The sequence below is a fragment of the Ciconia boyciana genome, chromosome 3 (assembly GCF_034638445.1).
Source record: "Ciconia boyciana chromosome 3, ASM3463844v1, whole genome shotgun sequence".
In the NCBI taxonomy this organism is placed as follows: domain Eukaryota; kingdom Metazoa; phylum Chordata; class Aves; order Ciconiiformes; family Ciconiidae; genus Ciconia; species Ciconia boyciana.
Genome location: NC_132936.1, coordinates 85,936,055 through 85,961,899, shown reverse-complemented (window position 1 = coordinate 85,961,899; position 25,845 = coordinate 85,936,055). Strand labels below are relative to the sequence as shown.

General features: G+C 34.3%; 1 protein-coding gene across 1 annotated transcript in view; it reads right to left on the bottom strand.

Annotated features, from left to right (window-relative positions):
- Positions 1 to 25,845, bottom strand: part of RYR2 (ryanodine receptor 2) — a 437,742-nt gene that overhangs the window by 67,778 nt on the left and 344,119 nt on the right. Inside the window, exons 67-77 of the mRNA XM_072857729.1 lie at positions 23,886 to 23,967; positions 21,732 to 21,862; positions 19,657 to 19,977; positions 18,002 to 18,242; positions 17,502 to 17,589; positions 15,788 to 15,880; positions 15,288 to 15,458; positions 14,285 to 14,344; positions 9,907 to 10,041; positions 5,527 to 5,639; positions 3,806 to 3,902 (exon numbers count right to left, since the gene is read on the bottom strand). Coding sequence (XP_072713830.1) covers positions 3,806 to 3,902; positions 5,527 to 5,639; positions 9,907 to 10,041; positions 14,285 to 14,344; positions 15,288 to 15,458; positions 15,788 to 15,880; positions 17,502 to 17,589; positions 18,002 to 18,242; positions 19,657 to 19,977; positions 21,732 to 21,862; positions 23,886 to 23,967 — 1,532 coding nt within the window. The remainder of the gene's footprint in view (positions 1 to 3,805; positions 3,903 to 5,526; positions 5,640 to 9,906; positions 10,042 to 14,284; positions 14,345 to 15,287; positions 15,459 to 15,787; positions 15,881 to 17,501; positions 17,590 to 18,001; positions 18,243 to 19,656; positions 19,978 to 21,731; positions 21,863 to 23,885; positions 23,968 to 25,845) is intronic.

The window sequence follows — 25,845 nt, the reverse complement described above, 5'->3', positions numbered from 1 at the left end:
GACAGAAGGAGCCATATCTACCAACAACAGTAATGCTGGCAGGATGTAGAATTTTAGAAGATGACAAATCAATAATGTATAAAAAAAATATTATATATCATTCAGTAATATATATATATACACACAAATAGTTTTTTTCATGTGGTTATTTTCCTTTTGGGTTTAGACAGCTCTAGTTAGTTCATTCTAAAAGAAAAATGTAATCCTAAATACTATAATGGCAACCACCAAAGCAGTGTTTTGAAAAGAATCTATACAAAATCTGTCCTCTGGCTTCTTGTCTTTTGCCAAAAGACATTTCAGAAAGTAAGTTTTGCATATTAACAAAATTGCTTCATCCAGACAAATTTTTTCTACAAAGCATGTGGTAGCTCAAAGAAAATTGGTTGCACAAATTATGCCCACTCTTCCTTCTTGTTTTCACCTAGCAGTATACACTAAAATACAGACAAAAAGAATTCCATGCATTGATAAGACTGCACAAGTAGGAAATTATAATAATGTCAGATGTTATCTGTTAGCCATAAGGAAGGGTTGGCCACATGACAGATGTAAGGAAAATGGAATTTTTGCCTGTTAAGAAAAAAATTGTGTGTGCTAGTGTCAAATACATTCCTGTGGGAATTCTTATAGATCTCTATGTGTACTACACTTCATACGTGCCTGTGAAGTCCACCTTTTCTACTCAGCTGTACCAAACATGACTGGTTGCAGCTGAGAATTCACTTCAGTTGACATATATGCACAATGGTTGTTTCACATGCTAGTCTATGATGGCCATACAAGGTTTATTGCACATTTTGCAATATGTGACAATATTTTCAGTATCAATAACAAGATCTGAACAATGCAAATTATAACTCTAGTTATATCTCACCATTATGGAGGTCTTCCCCTGCTCTTTATTTCAATCTAATTTAGGATGCTGACCTTTCTCTTTAATTAAATAGCAGCATTCTATGCTTGGTAATGTTATCAACCAGAATACCTCTCTAATGTTATCAGAACTGATGAAGCAAAAGGGCAGAAGCTGTGTTAATGTTTAATATAAGTTGTTAGTTTTCATAGATTTAAATCAAATTAAATAGAGGATCAAATTCACCAATGACTGAGTTAAGTAGAACTTATTATAAAGCATAGCATGAACACTAGAACCAAATGATTTTCTGACATTTCTGGAAAACAAGTATTCTTAATTTTCATTGTTTTGAGACATTTGACCTATAGTTATTTAAGTCTAAAATAAAGAGCTTTAACTGAAGAGGCTAAAACAAATAAGTTGGGTAAGTTTTAGCTGCCATTTCTAAATGTTGAAGAATTAAAAGATTTAATTTCTAGATAATCCAATTATTAAACATCCTTTAAACATATTGTTCTTATAAATTATTATGTCCAGTAATGCCTACCAACAAAACTAATCAATAATTTTATCACATAAGCTTAAGTGTTCATATAACTTAATTAAAGCAGAAACATTTTAACTATTAATAAAGACAGTGTTGAATATCCTATGATTTTAATATCAAACATTAAAAATCTAGTTCTCTTAGAGACTTGATCTGTTGAATGACAATTAAGAATCAGCAGAATTAAGCTCCTCAAATAGAGGACTTGCGTATACTTTTGTATAATAGACTTAGGAACAGAAGATTCAGGGAACAAAACTGCAAGTTTACTCCAGTCCTCTGCTTTAGGGGATGCAAACACTCATGTCCGTCATCCCAGAAAAAGCCTTTACCACAGATCTATAAATTGTCTAGGTCTGGCAAAGTCAGGAAGGAGGTAGTTTTTACTGCATTTCTCCCTTTAAAATATTTTTACTTAGCAGAAAAGAGAGTTCAAGATTCTCAGTATTGAGAAAGAATGTACTACGGCATACAACATTGTAGTTTTTACTGACTACAGAGAGTTAAAGGACAGGAAGTCTTGGCTATAGTTTCTGGGCCCTGGATTGTTCCAATTTTCTACCTAATACGTGAACAGCTCAGAAACTTCAGGCAATCCTTCAAGCACACATTACAGAACCCAAGGCTCCTCCTTTCTCCCCTTCCAGACAAGTTCTGCCACCACAGCCTGGGCTGTGATTCCATCTTGACAGTCCAAGAAATCTTTAATTCCTTGCTACACCAGGGTACAGTTTCTCTAAGAGGGACAGAGAACCTTCACCAGCATCATAACCATATCTTTTATGAAGCCCACAGAACAGTCTGGGTCAGCTCCACAGAGCTGAACAGTAGAACCTCAAACTCTCAACCTCTAGTAGAGTGCTCTAAAGCAGCAAGAATGTGATTGATAGAAATGTATTTAAAAAACAGATAGAGTTTTGTTTGCTCTTTTGAATGAAAGATGTAATACATCTCTCCTTAAGAGAGCGCTGCAGACACACTTATTTGTATGCTTGAGGGATTACAAAGGAATGTCTGTAGTTCTTTACTAAAGGATGATATAGCAGCCAACCCAATCTGTTTCTGTCTTCTCTAAGACAGTTTTTCACATAAGCTACCTGCCGGCAAGGAGTTCTTCATAAACTTAGCAAAGATATGGTTTCATAGAGGAGGTAAGGAGACAACCCTTTATGTCAAAGTGTAACCAAATCACCATGCTGCGTTATTTCTTCACACATACATACCTGCACATACATACGCACATGTAAAGAGCTATGCTGTTCCACATTCCATATCTACACACATGCTCTCAATTACTAAAGCATAATTATTTTTGGCAATGAACCTGCATTATTTAAAACATTTGCAGTGTGTTGGGACACATGAAGATATCAGTTTAAAAGGTTGTATACAAAGTATTTCCAGAAGTCTCTTGCTTTTTCACAATGCTTGATCATACAATAAGGATGCCACAAGAAATGAATTCTGCATGCGTGCAGGCAAAAATGAACTTCCACAGTCTGCTTGTGTTAAGCTCATTGCTGCTGATCTTCCTTTCACTATTTTGATCCTTATTTCCAAAATTGTTCACAACTTGGGTAGCTGGTTTTAAGCATAAGCTTTAAACAGTAAAAGCAAATTAATTTTTTTTCTAATAGCAATTTTCCAGTTAGCTTCCTCTCTCTATTGCAGAGAGCAGGCTCTCCTCACAATAAAAAGATTGATCTCAGACAGTGTTCTGTTGGACCTCCCACAGACTGCATCATTTCCTAGTACTAGTTCTTGCCCAACCCGCAAAAGAACTACCTTTCTGAGAGACAAGTGTAACGGATGAGGACACAAGGCTTTACTGAAAATCATCCCAGGGATTTACCAGGTTAAAGACATGGCTCTAACACTTTACTACTGGGAAAAATCCTCACCTCCCTGACAAGAGAATTCTTCTGTGAAGAAGCAGCAGACTCTGTCTGCTTCTGAGGGACTGATTAATCTAAGACTAGAATTCCTCTACTTTCATATTCTAACCTTTTGACTTAAATGGCTTTAATTGTGGGTTATGAAGTCTTCAAATACATAAAGGTTAACTGCAAAGAAAGGAAGGAATAGGCTTGTTCCCCTTCTCCACAGGGCAGAAGATAAGAGATAGGGGAATGACAGCAACTGGCATGTAATTTAGACAAAACTTTGAAAAGCTTTATAAAAGGTTACTGAAGCCCTGAAGCAGATTGCTTGAGGGGATTTTGTAATCTCCATCACTTGTAATTTTTAACACCTGTCAGAGTGACTTGGTTATAGCTCACCCCTTTGGGTAGAGACAGATTAAATGATATCTTATGTACCTCACAGACTTATAATTATTATTATACAAGATGAATGTTAATCCATAATACATTCCCGCAACCCTTTGCACCCAGACGTACTGCTAAGTCTTCTATCAGTTTGTCTTCAAAATAGTGTTCTTCTGTTTCAATCCAAGATTTATCATAGCCTTGAAGAAAGAGATTGACAGCTCGGTGCCTAAAAAGGGACATTTAAAACAAAAGCTGTAAACTCTTAGAGAGAAGATTTGGTCAATATGAATTTCATTTAGCTTGAAGAACTGTCCAGTCGTTACAACTACCACTTAGAAGGAAAGCAAAATGTCTATTGTAAAACCTACTGAAAGCTCCTATTTTAAAAATTAAATTTACATTAAAATGCTCTATTCAAAACTGTCCCATTAACTTGTAAAACTGATATTAAAATGTAATAATAATGATTTCGGGAACAGATAATAAATAGAACTTTAAAGAAATTTAAACACAAGTAAGAGAATCAATTACTTTGCCACATTAGTGAGTTTTATTTTTAATTTAAATATTTTCATATTATTTTAATTTAAATATTAAGACAACAGCAATAGATAACTTTGGATTGTGCTCAAACAATTGCTTTTTTTTTTAATGTTCAGGATTAGACTTGCCTATCTAAAAGAGTAAACCATTTTTTTCCAAACTCCATGAAATTAAATGGATGATGAGGCTAGGGGAAAGATGGTAAGCTAATGATGATGTTTACTGTTTTTTGGTTGTTTTTTTTTCTTGAGGATTCAATGCAAAATGGACTGTGTGACAACCAATTCTTCATTAAGAATTTTATCAATCGTCTTAATTTTTTTAAACAACTGCCAGTCTCATATACTGAAAAGGAACAAGTATGATTAAAATACACAGGAATGCTGGTTATGTGCAGGTGACCTACTTGTTACAGTAAGAACAGCTACAGATAGAAACAACTTTGTTCTATTTTCAACTGTCACGGCAGCCTCATTTCAAGCTAGTATGATTCTCATGCCCTTGTGCTTCCTGGGACAGACTTTAAGATTCATCCTACTAACTATGGTAATAGTAATAATATGCATACTTTTGGGAAAAACCAAGAACATTATTATGTTGAAAAGATCAGATACAAATGTTCTGGAAATTATTTTTAGCAATGGCATGAAAAAACAGATGTCTTTACTTTTTCTGAACGTTCATTCCTTCCAGAATCTCAGGATTCTGAAACTTGCTTGACTATAGATCCCATTCTCTATTGAACAAGAAAGAAGAGGAAAAGGAGCCATAGGAAAAGGTGTGAAACACCTAGAGTATGTGCATAGATTTCTTGTCTAATAGAATCCTCTTCCCAAAAGTGCACAATAAATAGACAAGTTTTCAGATAAATAGTATCAGGTTATTTCCTGCATATAGAACATTCAGCACCTAATAATGAAGGTAACTCCATATTTCCAGAGCTATACCATGGCTTAGGAGGCAATTTATCTCCCAAGATGATATTACAGTGGCACCAATATGTCTGTTTCTGCATTTAACTCTCCTATGAAAGGTGTCTACTTTTCAGAAAAGAAAACATACCAGGAGGAACAGGTGGAATAACAGCAGGAGGAGAGAACCAGAAATTTAAAATTATACTTTTGTTATTATTTTCAGAAGATATATTAGAAAAAAGTAATTAGATCTATTAGAAGAAATATACAAAGTACATTACCACACAGTTTATCAGTTACTGGTTTACATGTTTTTCTTCCTTTTGATCTTGCCAAATAGCACTATATGAACATAAATGCATTTGTGAAAGATAGAATAAATATAGCTCTTACCTTGGCAGATTATACAATGGTGCCATTCTAAAGCATGCAACTACTGCTCTTTTCCTCTGTTTAGACAGCAGCTTATGCCACACTGCTTTTTTGGACCGCTGAGGGTGCTCAACCTGTTACATAAAATACACATGGAAAAATAAACAATGTGGCAATGCCCCTACTGTCTGGGCATGGTAATAATAATAAAAATGTGAGATAACAGATAAATCAAGTGGAAAGATAACAGAAGAATAACAGATGGGAAAAAGTGTTCTAGACAGACTACAAGCAATCAGCCAAATTGTAGAATCAGAATTCAGAAAATAAACTTAAAAGCAAAAATCTCCCTTTCCTTGTATGATATAGATATTCTCCTTTTTTACTTCATCCTACTTCTTACATCTTTTAGACAGAATATTATCATCGAGGCCATCTCTCAGGAAACCTTAACTTTTAATACAAATAATCTTCATTTTTTCTATCTTTTATATGTAACTCTTTATATATGTACAGGTAATTGTACACCTTCACATTGCCTCAGACAATAATTTTAAAGGAATTGTCTTAAAAACAATTAATATTTTATTTGTAATATTTACCATGACCAGCTACAATGGAAAGGAATTAACTTCAAAAATGAGGGACAGGCACGAAGACTTAGTTACAACTAAATCCCTTCTATGAATCTGCATAAGTAGAACGAATATAAGATATTCCAAAACACCTCAGCTACATTTCATAATATTACAGCTCTGTCTCCAGATAGATTCTCTTTCTGCATTCTGGCTCTACAGTAGCATGAGATGAAATTGGGTGTGCTCCATCCTCATCTTTTGCTCTTTCAGTTTCTTTTGTTCCACCTTCCATCCTTGTTTCCATCAGAAGAAAATGACTACTGTGGTCCAGAAGAGCAATTGCATGCAACAGTATATAGCCTGGCTGGATAACTGGGAACTGTGATTGCAGGCTGTGCTACAGATCACTACTTTCCCACAGCCTACTCAGTTTTTGTGATTTACTTCACAACTGCTCCATAAAGATCGTATCATTTGATTTAACCTACACAACTCTTGTAGAGTTAAGGGGGGGGGTGTCTTTTGTGTGGGGTTGTTTGTTTGTTTGTTTGTTTGTGGGGGGTTTGTTTGTTTCTTTTACGGACAACTGTGCTAGTGAAATAGCAGCTCCTCTGTCTCCCAACATCATCAAACGAGTCAATGGGAGTTAGCATCTCTACCCTGAAAGACTTGGTAATTCTCCCTTGTAATAAAATAAAGCATTTTATTTAAAATACGTAGTGATGATGATGTTTATGTGCACTCAATATTCAATCCAAACATAGTTATCCAAGAGGACTTTTCTAGTTTGGTGAAATATGAAAAATTATTTGTAGTTAAACAATAAACATTTAATTAAACAGACTAAAATACTGCCAAGCACTCAGTGAAATGGATAATTACACTTGTAGGATTAAATGGTGACATTCTAAAACAAGTTCCTTCCAAAAGATAGAATACAAATGAAAAATATTTGTTAAGATAAAGGATAGAAAAGCATTCACTGTAAACATATTTACAGTCACAGAAAGTCAGCGCTAATAATTTAGAAGTCAGACAAACCCAAATGTGAAAGTTAGGTAATTAGTAATATCTTCACAAACAACTATAAAACTCTCTATACTTTCCCAAAAGAAATAGCCTCGGCCTACGGAAGCAGATCTCTGAAAATAATAAAAACAAAGAAGTTAGGTGTGCATGGAAAGAAAATACAAAGAATGACCTGATCTTTGCCAGTGCAATAAGGAAAGCATTCAGAGTATGTATATATAGAGAACAGAGTATTTGTATATGGAGAGCAAAGGATTACTCAAGACTATCATAAAAACAGACCCAGTGCTCACATATTCATTATTTTTAAAGACATTGAATTACCCATTTCAGTAACAAAAGCACCTGAGCACTTGTCTGCAGAAGATAACTAAAGCTGTGGGGCCAAATCTTTGAACAAATAGGTGCAAAGTACCCAGAATAAAAGCAGCCAGCATTTACTTCACTACAAGTCATTGTTTAAGTCTGATCAGAAGGGTTGATCTGAAGTGTCGATCTGGTATTACAATGGGAATCCATCCTGTTCTGTACTACTGCCGGATTCTATACTCTGTGAGACTGATCCTGTGACAGAACACGGAAAACACAAGGATCATACCTTGGGTTTCACTCCCTTGAACAATTTCTCTAAACTACAAAAGCTTAACCAATTTATATACATGATGGTATAGCTGAAATGCCAGAGATCAAGAGATTGTGTATGCTGTTTGAACTCAAATACAAGAGTCTAATGCTGAATTATGCAACTCTGTACATGTTAATCGATTTCCTTTCAGCTTGGTTAACTTTGATAAAACCAGGGTAAAAGACAAGAAGTTTTGCCCCCCTCTACTCTTCCTTCTTCCTCACAGACGCCCTATATCCTTTCAAAACAACACCCATTCTCCTGTCTCTCTCTAGTAGACTAACCGTGATTGCCATGAATTTACTTCCACATTCTATTCACTTTTTGCTTGCTCCACACATACTCAATAACAGCTCAAATGTAGTGACTCCTCTTCATTCTCTTCTATCAAACAGTGTAAGGTTGCTGAATTTGAAGCAAGTCCATATTAAGGCTGGCAAACTATATGAAGAAGAGTTTTGTGATGCAACAGCTGGGACACAGGTATTCACATCAACACACTTTGTGCATTCCAACACACTTTGTGCATTCCAAGATCTCTGAAAGTCACTTTTAGCAATCAAGTGCTGCACAGTGTACATACAAGCACTTTCACAGATCTCTGAGAGTCCTACTTGACTGAACCAGTGATCTCATCACAGTATGGAAACTTCCTGACACGGGGTCTGAAAACCTGTGCCAAGCTTCAGAGTGAAACCAACTAATCTAATGAGAGGGCAAGGGAGCCTTGAATTCTCACATGTTCTCTGAAAAGCAAAAAAAATAAAGTCTGAGCAAATTTTATATGGAGTCAGTTTATAGTCTATGGTGTAACCAGCAGCGTTCATCTCTGCCACTAGGAATACCCTTCAAGTTAACATGCTGTTTCTTCAGTACATTCTAAAAAAGAAAGCCTAGAAAACACAGAACAAATCTAAAGTGCAAAATAGCTAACAATTCAGTAAGTAAAATGGGAAAACTAAGTTTATCAAGTAGTCTTTGACTTGTAAAATGTACCAACATAGGGGATTTTTTAATTTCAAAATTTAAAGAATTAAAATCTCAAAGATAAGTAACGGACTCTTGTTCCAACGGGAGGAAAAAACAAAAATCAAAACCAACGAACTTCCAACATTTATTCTTGGTTGACTTATTTCTGGGGACAAGTTTAATCAGAGAGACAAAAGATAAAATTCTATCAATGCTAGTGGGAAAGACACAAAATAAATTACAGAATTTTTTAAATGAAAGTTACTGTACTCCAGGTCACATGGGAAGCTCATATATTTATGCAAAAAATATTAGATAAAACAATAGAGCTTCATGCCAGATTCTGAAACAAGTTAAAGATTCTGCCAGAACTTTCTCAGAAAAATCATTCCTCCACCCTGCTTCTACTATTTCTTGAATGCAGCAAGTAACATTTGAGCTGGCCAGGTTAACCTTGGTTCGTACTCACCATTGCACCAGCATGAACTGAGTTAATGTATGCAAGCAGCTTGCTGGACTATCGAAGAGTAGTCTTGCTAAAACTTCCAGATTGTCAAGAATTTTCTGAATTTCAATGCCAGTTAAATTTTCTAAATGCATATATTCTTGCCCACATTCACACAAACTTCCTTACAGATTTTGTCAAGTGGACATTCCTCTCATATTTTTTTTTAACTAGTACATAGTACATAGCTTTCTAAAGCCATCACTAGAGAAGTTGTGTACCAAATCATCTGACTGTCCTACTCCATACAGCTATAATATGCAGCTTCTAACCTGATATTTATGTAGGCAGCTTTAAGTTTCTTGCTACCTCAATAATTCAAGAATCTCAACTGAGGAAAAATACCTTGAAAAAAGGCATTTTTTCAATAATTAAGTTGTTTTTTACTCATTTCATGTCCATGGACAATTTAGTGATTACTTCCTGCTAGCTGAAATGCACCAGAAGGAAGCTAAAACATAGGTATCACTTTCTTAGTCATTTTCCAAATAAACGATTGTTGGAGCTGTTACAAACGCACTGTGTGATCGATATGACCATGATATTGGATTGCAAAACACAAGGCAAAGCACGTGAAGAGTAGCCATCAAAAGAAAGAATAAAGAATATAACATTAAATACAGCAGGTGAAAGTATAAATGAAAGGTACCTTTGTTTAGATTAAGAAGCAATGGAATCGGGAAAATGTGTCTAACCTGTTCCAGGTGAAACAGTACATTAGCTATATCAAGAACTCTTTCCACAGTCTTCTCTGGATCTGAAGAATCTTCAGTCCTGTTTGGTAAATCTTTGTAAAGTGCCATCTGCCACCTAATGGCAGGATCCTCAAGCTGCAGGACAAAGATTTCACATGTCACCAAGGTAAAATGTTCCAAATGTAGGGTCAAACAGTTCAATTAGTATAGAAACTGCTTCAAAGGACAACAGAAGCACTTCATATGGCTAACCCACACCTTTACATGGCTAACCCATACAGTGTCCACTACACTGACTGGGAGAACAAATTTGTGCAATGTTTCTTGAGAGCTTCCATAGCACTAAAAGTCTAATAATCATACAAAGAGTAAATGATCATGGGCCAACAAATAGCACTGGCACCAGCAATGAATATATTATTTGAGGAAAAGTAATGAATATGAGGTAGAAATAACTTTGTACACTGACTTTCCAGTTATCAAACCAGACAACAATGAAATTGTTGCCCTACTAGTTGGGATTCCTTAGTTTTCAGTCATGGAAATTGGTAATATTAGTCTTATTTGTGTCTAATTTTTTTCATTTTAGGTTTTTTCAATTGTTAGAAAATCCTAATTTTACTGATTACTAGTTAAAAAATGAAAAGTTAATTTATGAAAAATGAATTCAAGATGCATTTGCTTATTAGCCTACAAATTATAAAGAACTGTCCGAAGAAAAATGTTTTTTCTTATTTTTCTCTTTACATTTAATTTTTTCCATTTCATTGATCTGTGATTCTCTGTTTTACCATTAGCAATCATTTTTTTTAGGTTAATATTGTCTCCCCAGTGCTTCTGCTAATCAACACTGATGCAACACACCTTGTAACCATTTTTTGTGCCAATGACAGTGAAGACAAATGCAATGCATAACCCATTTTACTGAGAGCTGTGGCCAGTGATCATTTCTGATTGTGCAATTTAGGTTTAAGTCACACTGGTCTGGATTCCTAGAGCATTTAGGAGCCTAAACCCTACAGATTCAAATAGGGCTTAAACTCAACACTTACTTTTCTAAAACATCTTTGTGGACCCAGATTTCAATTTGTGCCTAAGATGAGACAATAATGCTAATTCACCTCCACAAAACATCTTATGATACACAGTTTACTGAAGTTCCAGGAATGATTATAAACTTACACAGTTGCTCAATAATAGCTTATTACAACCTAGAAAGCCACAATTGGCAGGCATTTCTTCCACCTTTCGGCTTTTCCATTTCTTAACAACTGTCACATCCACAGTCTTTGCGTGAGCATTTGACTGGATCATCATGAATGAATAGTCCACAAAAGACTTTTTAATCACAGATGGAGATGTCTTTTGATCTGAGGACTCCTCACATTCTATCAAGGTACAGCTTTTTTGTATAGGTAGTTTTCTAAGGGTATGAGTAGTTGACATTTCAAGGTGTGAATTAGCATGGCTGGAAGAAGATTTTGGTGACTTGAGCTTCATCCATGTCAAAATGAATGCAAGTTTCGTCATCAATTTCTTGAAATAAAAGGCTCGGTACTGAGTAACAGCATGCAGGCATGCAAGGAAAGGAAAGACAGAAACAGGGTGAAGACAAATGTAGACAAAGGTAGACAAATGCATGAAATAGATGCCACAACATTAATAGCTAAAGATTCAGAAGGATGATTCTCAAACAGTGCAGTTTCCCAAAAAGAAATCAAGATAAATTACATTTTAGCTCTAAAATAAATGACGGAACATGTTGTCTATGAGAAGCAAAAGTGGTTAACAGAAAACACCATCTGAAGAAAGAATACTGCTATGGTTGCAAGAAAATCAGCCTTTCCAAAAAGTGGTATTTTTTCTCTGTTTTGAAAGCCACCTTACACAAACACCATTGTAACTATGTTACATATTAATTCATAACATTAAATAATAATTTAAATTTATAAGGCCATTTGCCCTACATTCCTTTTATGTATGACTCAGACCACAAAAGGGTGGTGTATGCATATAGCACAATGGCATAATTTTTCTTAACAAGAAACATCATACTTGACTGTATCTGACATGTACGTGATTCAGTCACAATAGTGACTGAATACTAATGACATCAGAGAATTATGGAATAAATTATTTTGTACTTTGTAAATAACTACTGAATTTATACATTATACTTTTAAAAAATTAAGTTATACACTTAGGTTTAATGTGAACTCTAGAACATGTCAGTGTTAAATGATTCATGAAAAGATATATTTCAAGCCACTGAGAACAAATTACTTAGCCATAGATAACAAATCATAATAAAGATAATAAATACAATAATAAATTGAAGTTTTGAAGTCCTAGAAATGCCGTATTTTGTCCGTAGTTGAGTTGACTACTTTTCACATACAGGTCAAAACCAGAGCTTTTCAAAGCTAGTAAAGCAATATGTAGATAGCTATAAAATAAAGCTACAATAGCTATTTAGCTTTGTTAGCAACGTATTATGTGGTTCCCTTTCAGAATGTCATCTTCCACTGGGAATTCATTTTACAATTAGGAAAATCCAAAGTCACTGCTGAAAAGTTTACAGCTGGAAAATCCGTCAATGTGTACTTTGGATTAGCTAAGATTACTTCCTCCTTAATTATCAAGGCACTGTGAAACTTCATCAATATAAGAAATTTAAAAGTACTTTTATTCTCATGTGTTATAAACAGAGGAGGTGATATGTTGCTGAACAATTGTGAACTTTTACTTGAAGCAAAGGAAGTTTCTGAAGAGAAAGCACAGATCAAGGTATTAAGAAGTATCATTACCCCAAGGCAACAAAGCAGTAACAGACAGAAATTTCTTAATAGCAGTATGCAGAATGTAACCCTAAAGAAACAAAATAGAAACTGAAGTATTTAAAACAGGAGGACAAGTGCTAAGAAGCAGCATGAAATGCCAGGCAAGACTTACAATTGCACGGCTCACAAAATGACAATATACACATACTGAAAATGTCAGAAGAGAAATACCTATCTTCATCATTAAGAAAACATTACTGAAGTTCACACACAAAATCACAACACATTTAAGGTCTGTATGTTCATGGCATGCACATTGCTTAAGTACTGTTGCTCATGAAGACCTTCATAAATGTTCTTTTCTTCCTACTACATTGTCTGTGTGATTTCTTCTGCTTCTCAGTATATAACAATATTTGCTATACAAGGATAATATTTCAAGCTTTTTTTAGGATTTAACCAAATCTTTTGTTTTCAGTGGTAAACTTTGCTATGTGCAATGCCTATAATTTAAAGCTATTGGACTTTTATTTGTAATATTTTATGAAAAATGCTAATTGTTAGCTTTGCAAAATGATGTATCTCCTTATGAGCTCCCAGAAACTACAACCTCCATATAATCTTGCTTGACATTGCAGCGATATACAGAAAATATAAGACGGGAGAAAATTAACCTTCAGACATTATTCAGAACGAGCCATCCCATTACCAAGTCATTTAAAAAAAAAAAAAATTTATTGCCATCCACTGAATTGCAGTAGAACCTAGACTTCTGGATGATTCTTAAATAACCTTTCAGGGAAAAAAAAGCCATATTTCCAACTCACATGTTTATTCTCTTGTAACCATTTCTCTTGTAACCATTCAATGAGCACAGGAAACACTAGTTAGTTTTTTTCTTGAGGTGAATAAAACCTAGGGCAGGGGGAGGAGGTAAAGGACAGTCCTAAATAAAGCACCATCCATAGGCCCTATTCCCTCTTCCTTCAGTAAAGAACAAATGTACACCATTTTATTACACTTTTGTATTATGGCTTCTTCTTTGCCATTATTTGAAGCATTAATAAAATTGTTCAACTACACTGGGCCAGTTCAGGACTTTTTCCCTAAGGCTTTTCATCTGGCACTAACTGGAATTCGATAACAAAAATCTACACTTTTTAAAATACTTTCCCTTCCCTGGGCTGAAAAACAGGAACAAAACTGAGCAAAGTGGAGATTTTTCACTTCACAGAGTATGCCAAAGTGGCAGCTTCCTTTTCCTTTATACTTCAAACTGATACAAAGTAACTTTGAGCATTTTGCAGATTCTATCCCGAATACTAGAAGGTAAACAGTGATGGACCTTGCTTCCATCTCCAATTTCATATTAATGGTGTGCATAGGCAGGGATTTGAAGAGCCACGTTATTGTATGTAATGCATATATAAACACATTAAAAACTTAACATTTAACAATTGCCATGAACAAGTTACTTGACAGAAGAGAAAAAGGGACTACAAGTTATCCTAACGAACAAAGGCAGGTTGTCATTATATGGCATCAACAAATGAATTCAAAGGAAGAAAAATCATGTTTAAAAACTACATATAGATTACCTTGCCCTGGAGATGAAGATTACTGCGGATAATATCTCGTACTTCATCTTCAGTATCCTTCTGTCAATAAATTACAAATCATATTAATTAGGAATAGAAGGTAATTAAGAAAAGATATTGTTCATATAAATGTCAACCTTGGGCTTAGTTCAGATGATGAATAAAACTGACAATGTGGAAGACTGAGGAATATCTCAGTGGCCATATGTCTTTTTGTATCAGGCCAGAGCTAGCCACGTCCAAGCTCACAGGAACAAGTTCTGGATGGCATCATTCACATTTGTCCATAGTAACACACTAAATGCAAGTCTGAATTAAAATTACTGGTATATACATACATACATACTTTAACCAAAGTTTGACCAAATGAAACCAATATCACGAACACAGCCTTCTCTGATTTGATTTCTGTTTCTTTTGGAGATCTTTTATAAACATTCAGTTCAGCTGTCCAAAGGTCATATAACCCACTAGGGTGTACAAAGTATGATAGCTTGAGAAAGGAGTATATACCAAATTACAATCACATTATTGCACTGTGAGTTTACTCCTAGAAGAATCACTTTTAAAACAGTCTATCCCTACAGAAGTTTTTGCATTCACATGAGAATGATCAAAAGGAATTAGTTATAATATTGGGCATAGAAGTTAGGAAACATCCAGTTCTTATTTGCATTTCCAAATTCAAGCTTCATAAAATATAACAAACACAATTTAGCATCAAAAATTGAAAGAAGTAACTGTTTTAATTTAAAAATGTCATCTCTATTCATATACTGATCATTTAGAAAATAAGTATGTCCAAACTGAAAAGTTTTATGTCCTGAAAATGAGAACAGTATGTAGATGACTATCTACCATAGTCACCCATTGTGCCTTTATATAACAGAATTATAGTCTTGATTATTTGTGTCATGCTGTAAGAGTGAGCCTGGGGAAAATATTCAAAGAATTTCATTAGTAAAATATTTCTACCTTTTAGAAGCACAAAAAAAGCACCTACCATACTGAATCGATTTTTGGCCAGTGCAATTAGCTCTTGGTCTCCAGGAGCACAAATGTTTAGGCCAATGGGAAGTAATCTCTTCAGTGCTGCCACAATGAGAGAGGTCTGCATAGAGTACCGGTCACCTTTTCGCTTCATCTTCTTCCTCTCCTGGTCAGAAACTGCTGCCTGCAGCATAGAGAAAAGTTGAAAAAAAATTCCAATATTAAATAAAAGAATTGTACTAGAAACTTTGTACTTGTCACTGGTTTGACAATTTCCTTACTACCTATACAGCTGCAACCCTATCCAATGGAACGGCCATTATATCATTGCCAATATTTTGCACCAATATTTTGAAAGTCTACTGTGTTTCTCAAGTGACTATGTTTTGATTCTCAACCCAGTGTTTTCAATAGAGATTGTTACCAAAAAAAAAAAAAAAAAGTGTGCTTCTCTGGAGTTCTCCTGTCTCCTTCCCCTCTGCAAAGAGAAAAATATAAAAATCTTTACACTACCTTGGACATCTTAGATTTGGTGTCACTGATAAGGAAAGACATGTTGTTGATTTCATTTTGTACCACAAAGTTCTGCTCTTCCCTTTTGAAATTCTGGAAATACATAGAAGATCTCAGTTAGAAGCACTTATGATATATGAGGAATATATCTAAACAAACTTTAAATAAAAATCTAAATTAACTGGAAATGTGTAAAATCCACAATATAAGACAAGGACAGAAAAAATTAATGGATTATCAATAATGGCCTTGAATTCCAGCTATATTTGCATGACATAGCTCAGGGGGTTGTGTGTTTTGTGTTTTTTTCTATATTAAAGAGAAAGACATGTTTTTCTGGCTATGAAACAGCTATGATAAAAATCTCATTCCTCCTCTAATTCAATATAAAAATATTGCCTGGGTTTTCCCTTACTGGTAAATCATCCATTCCATTTTTATTTCCCGTTATAAATCCCATTATATTCAGATAGATAAGAAACTTTAAATAAAAGACTGAGCTTATGAATACACAAGTAATTTGACGTTTCAGTATCTATCTACTCTGCAACCAGTTTCTGTGCACGGCAATGTTTATAATAAATCTTACAGTCAAATTCAGGCACAAGTACACAAATAATAAGGCATCTTGTTTTCCAAACTTGAGACACTTGAAGTTATGGCAGAAAAGAAATTTAGTATAGACAACAGTCCATACAGAGATCCAATGCCTGAAAGTATTTAGACTCTTTTGGTTTTTTTCTTCTTTTTGTTCCAGTATTCACATGAATCATGTTTTATTTTTATTTAAGCACTATCAGTGATGGTGCCTGATTAGGTCTTAATGCAGACCCCTTAGTTCTTGCATATGAACCAGAGGAATTAGACTTGAGAACCAAGGGTAAATTTTGTAGAAGTGGAATGAAGCAGAAATCCTTAACTGGTAACATTTATGAACTATGAAATAGTATCATCTAGGAAAAAAAATATTTTATTCAGAGAATTACTTGTAAGATATATTTGCTACTTCCTTGCTCTTAGAACACTTATTGTCTTTCCTTCATTCAGTCCAGCTACACACCTAGGCTTAATAATTGAGTTATATACCTTTAAGTTTTATGAAAGAAATACAAATCTACACCGCAACACAGATTAAGTGACTGTAAATAGAGCTGCACATTTCCTTCAGGAAACCCTTGTTCCACTAGTCACGTTGAGGACTTTTCCACATGATTTTTCTCATAACTCTACCAAGAGGCTCAAGCAGACAGACTGTACAATTTAGGAAAATGGACTTTAATGAGACAACTACTACTAATTTAGTAGCCATGCATCCTAGTTATAAAAAGGCTTTGAGGGTGAACATAACTGATTAAAAAAAAAAAAAAAAATAAAAAGGGTAAGGACACAGACCTCAATGAGCTTTAATACATATATATTAAAAAAAAAAAAAAAACAAAAAAACCCAAAAAAACCCCCCCACACACACACCAAACAAACCAGAATTTACATGAAAAATATCTACAATCAGTGTTACTATGCTACAAAACACCCATCAACTCCCCTAGCTACTCAGGCATTTCAAAAGTGTCAGAAAACTGAAAGGCATTAATACCTTCCCATCTGCAGTTTCACTTCTGTCATTAAATGTGTTTTCCCAAACACAAGCACTAAATAATTGATCTGCCTACTAAGAAACCTAATTAAAACAACTGTTTACCAAAGAATTACTTACATGAGACTTTGACCAGTAAATGAAGACCTCAGCCACCATGCGGAACAATTCTTCCGCTTCAGGGTTGGGCTCTTTCAGCCATTTTGCCCTAAAATTTGGTAAAAGGGTGGAAATGCGGATGATCCTCTCTTGCTTTATGTTTTGAAACCAGTTTTCAACATTTTACAAGGATACAAGCCAACAAAACCAAGCATGCATGCTTTTAATCCTTTCTGGTAGCAGTGGCTTTTTGATGTCCTATTTCAAAACCCTTAAAATCCTTTTACATTAATCCTAGGTCTAATCCAACAGATTTGGATTGCACCTTTTTTTCTGGTTTTCTTCTGAAAAAGACCGCAGCTCCTCCTAAAAGTCATGAAGCATCAGCTTGAGCAACTTCAAGATTGTCAGGCTGAGTAAAAGCTACTTTAATTCGGTGCTAGGCATATCAAGGGATAAAAGCCAGTATCAATAAAAAGGAAGATTTTACGAGATTCATTGACCTATTCCTCTCCACATACCTGTTATAGTCCACAAATCTAATCAACAAAGGGTAGAAGGCATAGAGGTCCCGTGCCAAAGTGGTGAACTCATCTAGGATGAGCAGTTCAGCCTCCGACATGTCACCTCTGCCTTCTGCTCTTAGATGTTCTTCATCCGATACAACCACTGCTGCTTTTTTCTTTAGCTTATCCATCAGTGGCAGGAAGTGTGTCTTTAAGAGCTGTGGCTTCGCTTTGCTTATGATGGGCTGGGAAAACACTATTTAAGGCAATGAATATTATAATATATACCTGGCCACAAAATATAAATAAAAACTTTTACCTTTCCCCTCTTTCTTGGATCTTTTTTCTAGGATACAGAGTAAAATCCTGCCCCCATTGAAATCAGCAGAAGCTTTGCCAAGAATTAAATGTGGTCAGGATTTCACATAATCAATTCACTTTGTCACTATGAGGCCAGAAATTACAACTTCACAGACTAAGCCTGTAAGATCATAAAACTTGAAATGCCTCTTTACTGGTATTCTGTCAATATATTGGTATTTGACTGCATAATTTTAATGAGTAATGTATAAGTTGTTTAATGGTATGTATGGGTGGATACATATATAACTACACAGTGCACACACAAGTTTTCTCAGCCACTGGCTCCCCTTTTGAACCTTGCTTTTTAGCTTGAGCAAAGTAGAACTGGAAAGCATGTTCTAGTTATTTGCAAACCTACTGAAACAGCCTGCCCGTATTTCTTATGCACATTAGGACACTGGAAGGCTTGTGTGTAGACAGAAATAAGACTGATTCAATCATCCATCAACCAGCCATTTGAGACTTGTTAGCACAAGCTTTTTGCAAATCTACTCATAAAAATGAATATGTAAATTAGCACTTCATCTGGGCCCATTAGTGCAAAACCATTTGTAACATATCCATTAGATTACAAAGAATTTTAGGCAGTTACCACTTATCCTTAGAGTGCATTACATTACTAACCCCCAAAAGACTAGGAATCCAGACTGCTACTATGAATGAAATTACTACTACAATAAGTACTGAAAAGTCATAAGAAAGCCTAATTGAAAAACTTAATTCACAACACTGAAGTGACTTTTCCTTACAGATTGTAACACTGAGAAATAAACACTTTTAAAATAAATTTTAAGGTGTTATCGCAATGAAGTTAATGTAAGGATTACTAAAATGACATATGCATTTCCACATTTCATTGTAATAGATATGTTAGATATACAGCTTCAAAACAATATTTTAAAGACCTAGCACTCATACACAATATCAAGGAACTGTGTAATGCCTGCAAATGGAAACTTGCTATATAATGAAAATGGGTTAAATAACTATAGTCCTTTAATTCAATTTACTACGAAATGCATATGTGTGTATTCTGGGAAAAAAGAAATAGTCTAAAGTACTTCTCATATTACTTATTAAGAGATTAAAACATACCGCTTACACTGCTCTTTCTCTATACTTAATATTTCTGGTTCATCAAGATCTGTACTGTTTAAAAACATAAAAATATGAGTATTGTTCTACTTCAGCTTTAACAGGGTAAATATAGAGTAATTCAGAGTGTGTGTGTGTATATATATACACACACACATTCTGAATATACACACACATGCTTGTTTGTTTGTTTATTTATTTTTACATCTTACCTGCTAATCTCTTCATCCAGGCTCCTTCATCAATACCAAGGTTATTATAGATGATTTTCAATATGTTACCCAACAGAGTGTTCATGTGCTCTGACGTCAAGGCTGTGCAACACATTTCAGCCTTGTCAGGGTTGTTTTCTGGCCCATGCTCCCACCAGTGTGACATGTAACTACATAGCATAGGCAGTATTACTTCCATGATATGTGGCATTTGTGTGTAACGAATACCAGACTCTGCCAGTTCCACAATTTCTTCCATTAGCTTCACCAAGGAAGGAATATTTGGGCAAACCTCTTCTACACTAGTAGGCAAATTGAGAACTATTGAAAAAAAAAATAAATCCAAAAATCAATAAACTAAGTCATAGAGGGAAAATAATTCTTTTCAATTGTTATTCCATACAACTTTTATTTTCTATTTACATTTATGCCCTTTTGATCCAAGAAAAAAAAAACAAAACACAACAATAAAAACCAAGTACTTTCATACCATTGAACAATAAACTGTTTATATATAAGCTTCAATAATAAAATTTTCTATAATAAAAATAATTCCTATATGGAAACTTCAACAATGTAATTATTATGGAATGAATTCAGAGAAATCAGCTGCAGTTTGCCATATTTAAAATAAAGCTTAAACAGATTTTCTTCCAACATAAGCATTTAGTTGAGGAAACAAACTGATACAATAAAACATCTCTCTGCAACACATCAGATGAGACCTGAAATGTTAATAGAAGAAAAAAATCATTGCCTGACATAATGAGTAGCTCAGATTCTGAGAAACTGACTTCTGGAAGTGAATGTAAATGTTTACTTTTCAAATTATTTGAATTATTAGTTCCTTCCTCTGAAAAGGCATTGCAGTTTCCTCTATTTTTGGAGGCAGTTTCTTTCATCTACAAATAAATATCTGTAAGAACAACTATTAGCTCTTGAATGTCTAACATCCTGACGTACACATACAATGAGATATACAGATATCTATATACTGAAAATTTAGCCTGCAACTTGTGAATCCAAATCTTTGTACCAACATAGCCTAAGGCTAGCTTTTTTCCAAAACCAGTCTCTTCTCCTATTTAGACCCAAATACATTTTACACAGCCATCGCAGAGTATCCTTAAAGCTTAATGCAATTTTGGAAAATAATTTCATATTTCTGTTAAAAATAAATGAAAATACAGCTGATTGTCTTTCTAGATGTATTTAAATAGCTAGAATATATATGGTAAGTAAGCATGGCTGTTGATATTTTCAAGATAAGATACTATAGCTCTTTGAAGAATAAATCTGGTATGCTCCCTTTTTTAAAAATAAAGGTGAAGTTATAAAATGGATGCCATTATAAACTGGCATCTCATACACTGTCATCTATACATATCTGTGATATAATTCACACTCAGCATATATGCAGAGTTTGTACAGTTCTACTGTAACTTCTCTTCTATTTACTGTAGGAACAAGTAGTCCCTATGACCTTAGTCAACAAGTATGTTTTAGGATAAGAAACATCAGAGTTTCAGAATGGAACAAAAAGGTATATGCAAAATAAACATACATAATGTTACTGGAAAGTATCTGTACTGTCTTTTATTTCAAACAAAGAAAAAACAATTTACATACTACTCTGCAATGTATTTACTTTCTAAGGGTATATTATGTACTTAATACAGGCAAAGGTATTTTGCTTCATTGCAAGTATGTGTGTTTTAGGGACCCAATATTGCATATGAAAACTGAGGAACTAAAGTTACTGATGAGAATACATAATTTTATCATCAAATATATGATATCTGAGATACAAAAAATGTGCGAAGTCCCTTCAATAAATTGATTCCAAAGTGGTATTTTGAGAATGGCATCTCAAAATGAAAACATTGGTATCTTTAGAAACGTAAAATAATCAGTTTTACCAGACTTAGCCCATTGATTTAGGAAAGAAATACAACCAAGAGATTACAAGAAAATTCTTGCACTATAAAATGTATGCAAAAATACATGTATTAAGGCAAGCAGCATTTATAGTGAAATTGTGTTTTCATAACCATCATGTGAGTTTCTGGAAATACCTGCTCTGTCTCTCACATTCTTGGTATTGTAAATTGAGTAGATATTATGTTTGTTCAAATGAGTTTCCAAAAAAGCCACTGGAAAGGCACCTGAGAAAGCGGCCAAGCATTCTCCTAGAGCTGATCGTTGCCTGTGAATTAACAAACATTGTTAAGTATACACATCTTTGATGACTGACTAGACCTCAGGTAGTTGCATACCAGGCTTATTTTTATTCTAAGATGAGCTCATCTCAAAGAGATAAGCCACTGTATTATTAGGATCATCAACACAAGAACAGGTAATAGAAATTGAAGTCCAGCAACCCTCTGCTACTGTATGAATGAAATGCTAAGACCTAAAATGTCAAAGGTGGCCTACTTAGCCGAGAGCAAATGAGGAACAGGCAGGGAAAACCCAAAGTCATCATAACAATGCTTTCTGTTCTATTACTTTCCTCTCAGCTTTACTGACTTTATAATCGCTATTATTAAGAAAAAGCTACTGAATAGACCAAGACACAAAATACATCTATCATTTTACTTGAGTGATATAATTTCCTTTTTCTGAGAAATAGTAATAATCAGACCTTGGTCTAGCATGAGAGTCAAGTTCTTCAGAGAGTGGAAAATTGCTTCCAAAAAACCTGATCAATAACTCTGAAAGTTTTGCACAAAAACACTGGTTTCTAATCTCTTCAAATATATGACAACATTTATTTGATAATCAAAATTCCTTAAGTGTGTCAAAATTGTAAAAAGCCTGTCTCTAGGAAGAAGTAAGTGATCCCCTGTCACTTCACTTGGGTCCTTCAGGGGACATTTAAAACTATTCTTTCTGATTTCCAATTCAGTTGATCAGAGCAAATTTTAGATATGTGAGAAATCCTTAGCTGCTGAAGTTGAGCCACACAGATGACAGAAATCCAGGAGTCCTATAAACTTCCAAGTTAAAAAAAAAAAAAAAAAAGGCCTCCAAACTGATCTTGTGATTTAACATGATTCACCTTCAGTTTATAGCTTATCTCATTTTAGGAACTTATATTCTTTCTAGATCTAACTCATTAAACTTGATTTTGTTAAATCTAACTTAATTCTCATTATTATTTATCCTGTTTGCTCCTTCTTCCTTTTTTTCCTTTTCATTAGGTCTTCATAAGCAAAACATAAATCCATCACATAACACCTACAAAGAGCGTGCTACGGGCTTTTCACTTGCGATAATGGTTGTAGACAACCATACACAAAAAATATCACTTACACTGACATATCTCTTCTGAACTACAAACCCCACACCACTTATTTGTTAAATACCCAAACCAATTAATTTTATATCCCTTATGAAATTAATGAGACCTGGTTTTCTACAGATGTGTATTTTGTTACTTACAAACATTGGTCCCCACCTTTCTTCATAAAGTTTACTATGATATTGCCACCAAGTAAGCAAGGGTATGTCATAGGGCTGGTCTGGAGTTACGCACAGGTTGAATTGCTAGACAGTGTACAGATATACAAACTTCCTAGATTACTGCTGCCAATATCTGAAATGTATGAGTTCTATTCAGCCTTCCCTCAGAACAGTGCTAGTCCCTATAGGGCAACTATTCAGTTTTAAGAACTGAATTATCTAGGTCCCTCTATTTTTTGGCCTAATATGGTTTACACAGACCAAATGTAACTTGGAGAGAGGTTAGCAGATACACAGATGCACAAAAAAGCAATTGTAAAGCCTCATTTCCCTGGATAATTGAGCTAGAAAAGAAGTAGTGTTGTATGAGTGATAAATTAAATTAAATTTAGGGTAATGAGAAAGAAATATACATCATAATTAAACAATATATAAGGAAGAATTATAACAATAGCTGAGCTGAATGACATATTTTTACAATTCCCCAGTCGAACCTCAAATCAAGTGATACTTATTGTAAAGTCAGATAATTTTATTTGCAATTTTTGTTTTAATTAAGAAATATATTTTGACAAACATATAATGAAACATTTCAAGTGTATTATAATAAATGCAGCTGCATTCCACTTAACATCTGAGCACCTCTTTTTCCTCTCAAGATGTCTTTCCAACAACAGTCTCTTCCTATATTCATTTCTGGACTGCATATTCATGAAGCTAAATATAAACACAAATATTAAAGAGAGGAACAAATTTTCTCTTACCGCTCTACATAGATACTCTTGCTGGTTCCCAGAGCATATAAACTGGCCAATATTCTGTAACAGGAGACCTGAACATCTTCCACTAAAGAGAAGAAGAAAATGATAAGTATAAAGAGATTTTTCTTTGCAATACATTCCTGTAGAATTAAAATACATTTCTTTTGAAAATAACTGAATTAATAATATTAAGCTATCAAAGGCAATCCACAGAAATCACTCTCTAAATACAAAAAGTCTTCTGACCACTGAGTGCCATAGTTTTTACTCAAAACTTCCATTTACTTCAATACCCAGCTACCAGCTAAGACAGTAAACATATTTCACTGGTACGCTAACTTTCTGAAATTAATGGCATACCAACTCTCTATGGATAACATCTGATTGCATAATCTGAGAATTTATTAATTTAACAGCTATAAAAAAATGTGTCGATGGATCTTTTCTAGTTTGTCTGTAGCACTTAAGAAAGTTTCATGGCAAATCAAATAAAGTGCTGAAAGTAAAAAACAATTATTAGGGAACAAATTGATTTACAAATGTAACGCCACTGTATAAAATACATTACAAAAGAAAGGCAATCCTGTTAAACAGATATTTAATTCTTTTAATCCCAGTTTACATTTTTTAAAATTTAGACACAGATACCAGTTAATAGCACGTACTTAATTTACACTTCAGACTGACAAAGGATTTAAAAAAATAAATAATCCTTTAGTCTTCATGAATACTTCACCAAAGCATGTTTTGAAATTATCAAATGTTTCAGTCACAAAAATCTGAGAATAATCTTAACATCTATTTGAAAAAATGCTTTTCCAATGTAATCTGCAGGAATAGCATAACAACAGTGTAAGCACCATCAAAGAAGGACAACACTACCCTTCTTTCCATATGTATTTTTTCTAGTCTCTCCCACAGTGCTAATATCTTCCTCCAAACACGCAATGAAATGTTGGGAGTAAAACAGAACTAAAACTTAATGGGCTGGGAGAGCCTACAAGATAGTGCATCAAAGCTACATAGCCTGGCTCTTTACTGTACCGTGATTTTAGTTCGGATCATCATGGAGTTGAGTATTTTTACATGATAAGATTAACCTCAGGTACACTAACCCACCTTTGTACATGATCACACCATGGAGTACCTGTACATGCAGTAATACTCTTAGGTACAAGCACCAGGTCAAGATGCTTGTCATCAGAGTAGTACAAATAAGATAATCTTATTCTTAACAAGATGTAAAGAGAAGTTGTAAGAAAAATTAGCCTTTCCAACTATGCTCTAGACAAAATAAGTAGGCACAATTTAAATTAATTATTCTCAGTTTATGAATTCTAAATTGGGTGTTTCACACCAGTGTGATACATGTAGAATAGCTGATTAAGAATACCAACTTAAGTAATAAAGTATCAAAGGCTAATTATTAAGTTCAAAACCATGGAATAGCAGAGATCAAAAATTATCCAAGGCATAAACATGTTGATGCCTGAAAAAGTGGTTTGTGATGAACAAGTGATGTATGTGAACCCCACAGATGGCTTTTTCTGGATACTGTCACAAACTCCTGAATTTTACAGAAATAATTTAATGAGAAAAGTGGATGTTTACATCTCATCACATTCAAATCCATCAATACAGCTCCAAATTTTCAAAAGCAGTTCTCTTAATGCTATTTTAAATAATACTTTTCCAAAGTCTAAAAAGAGAAAAAATATAATTTGATATTCTTTTCTTCCATGTCCTCCTCTCAGTTATTTCCATAACTGAGTTAGCTATACAGAGCAGAATTGCCTCCTTTTAGTACAGTCTGGATGGCAGAATTCCTGTGGAGTCCCTAAAATATATAAAATTAAAGTTTGTGTTGCAGACTGCAAAATTTTGTCTTGCAGAGACTGGGTTTGGGAAAATAAAGGACACTGAATCTGCCATAATCAGAATCTCTACAGAAATCTCATATACA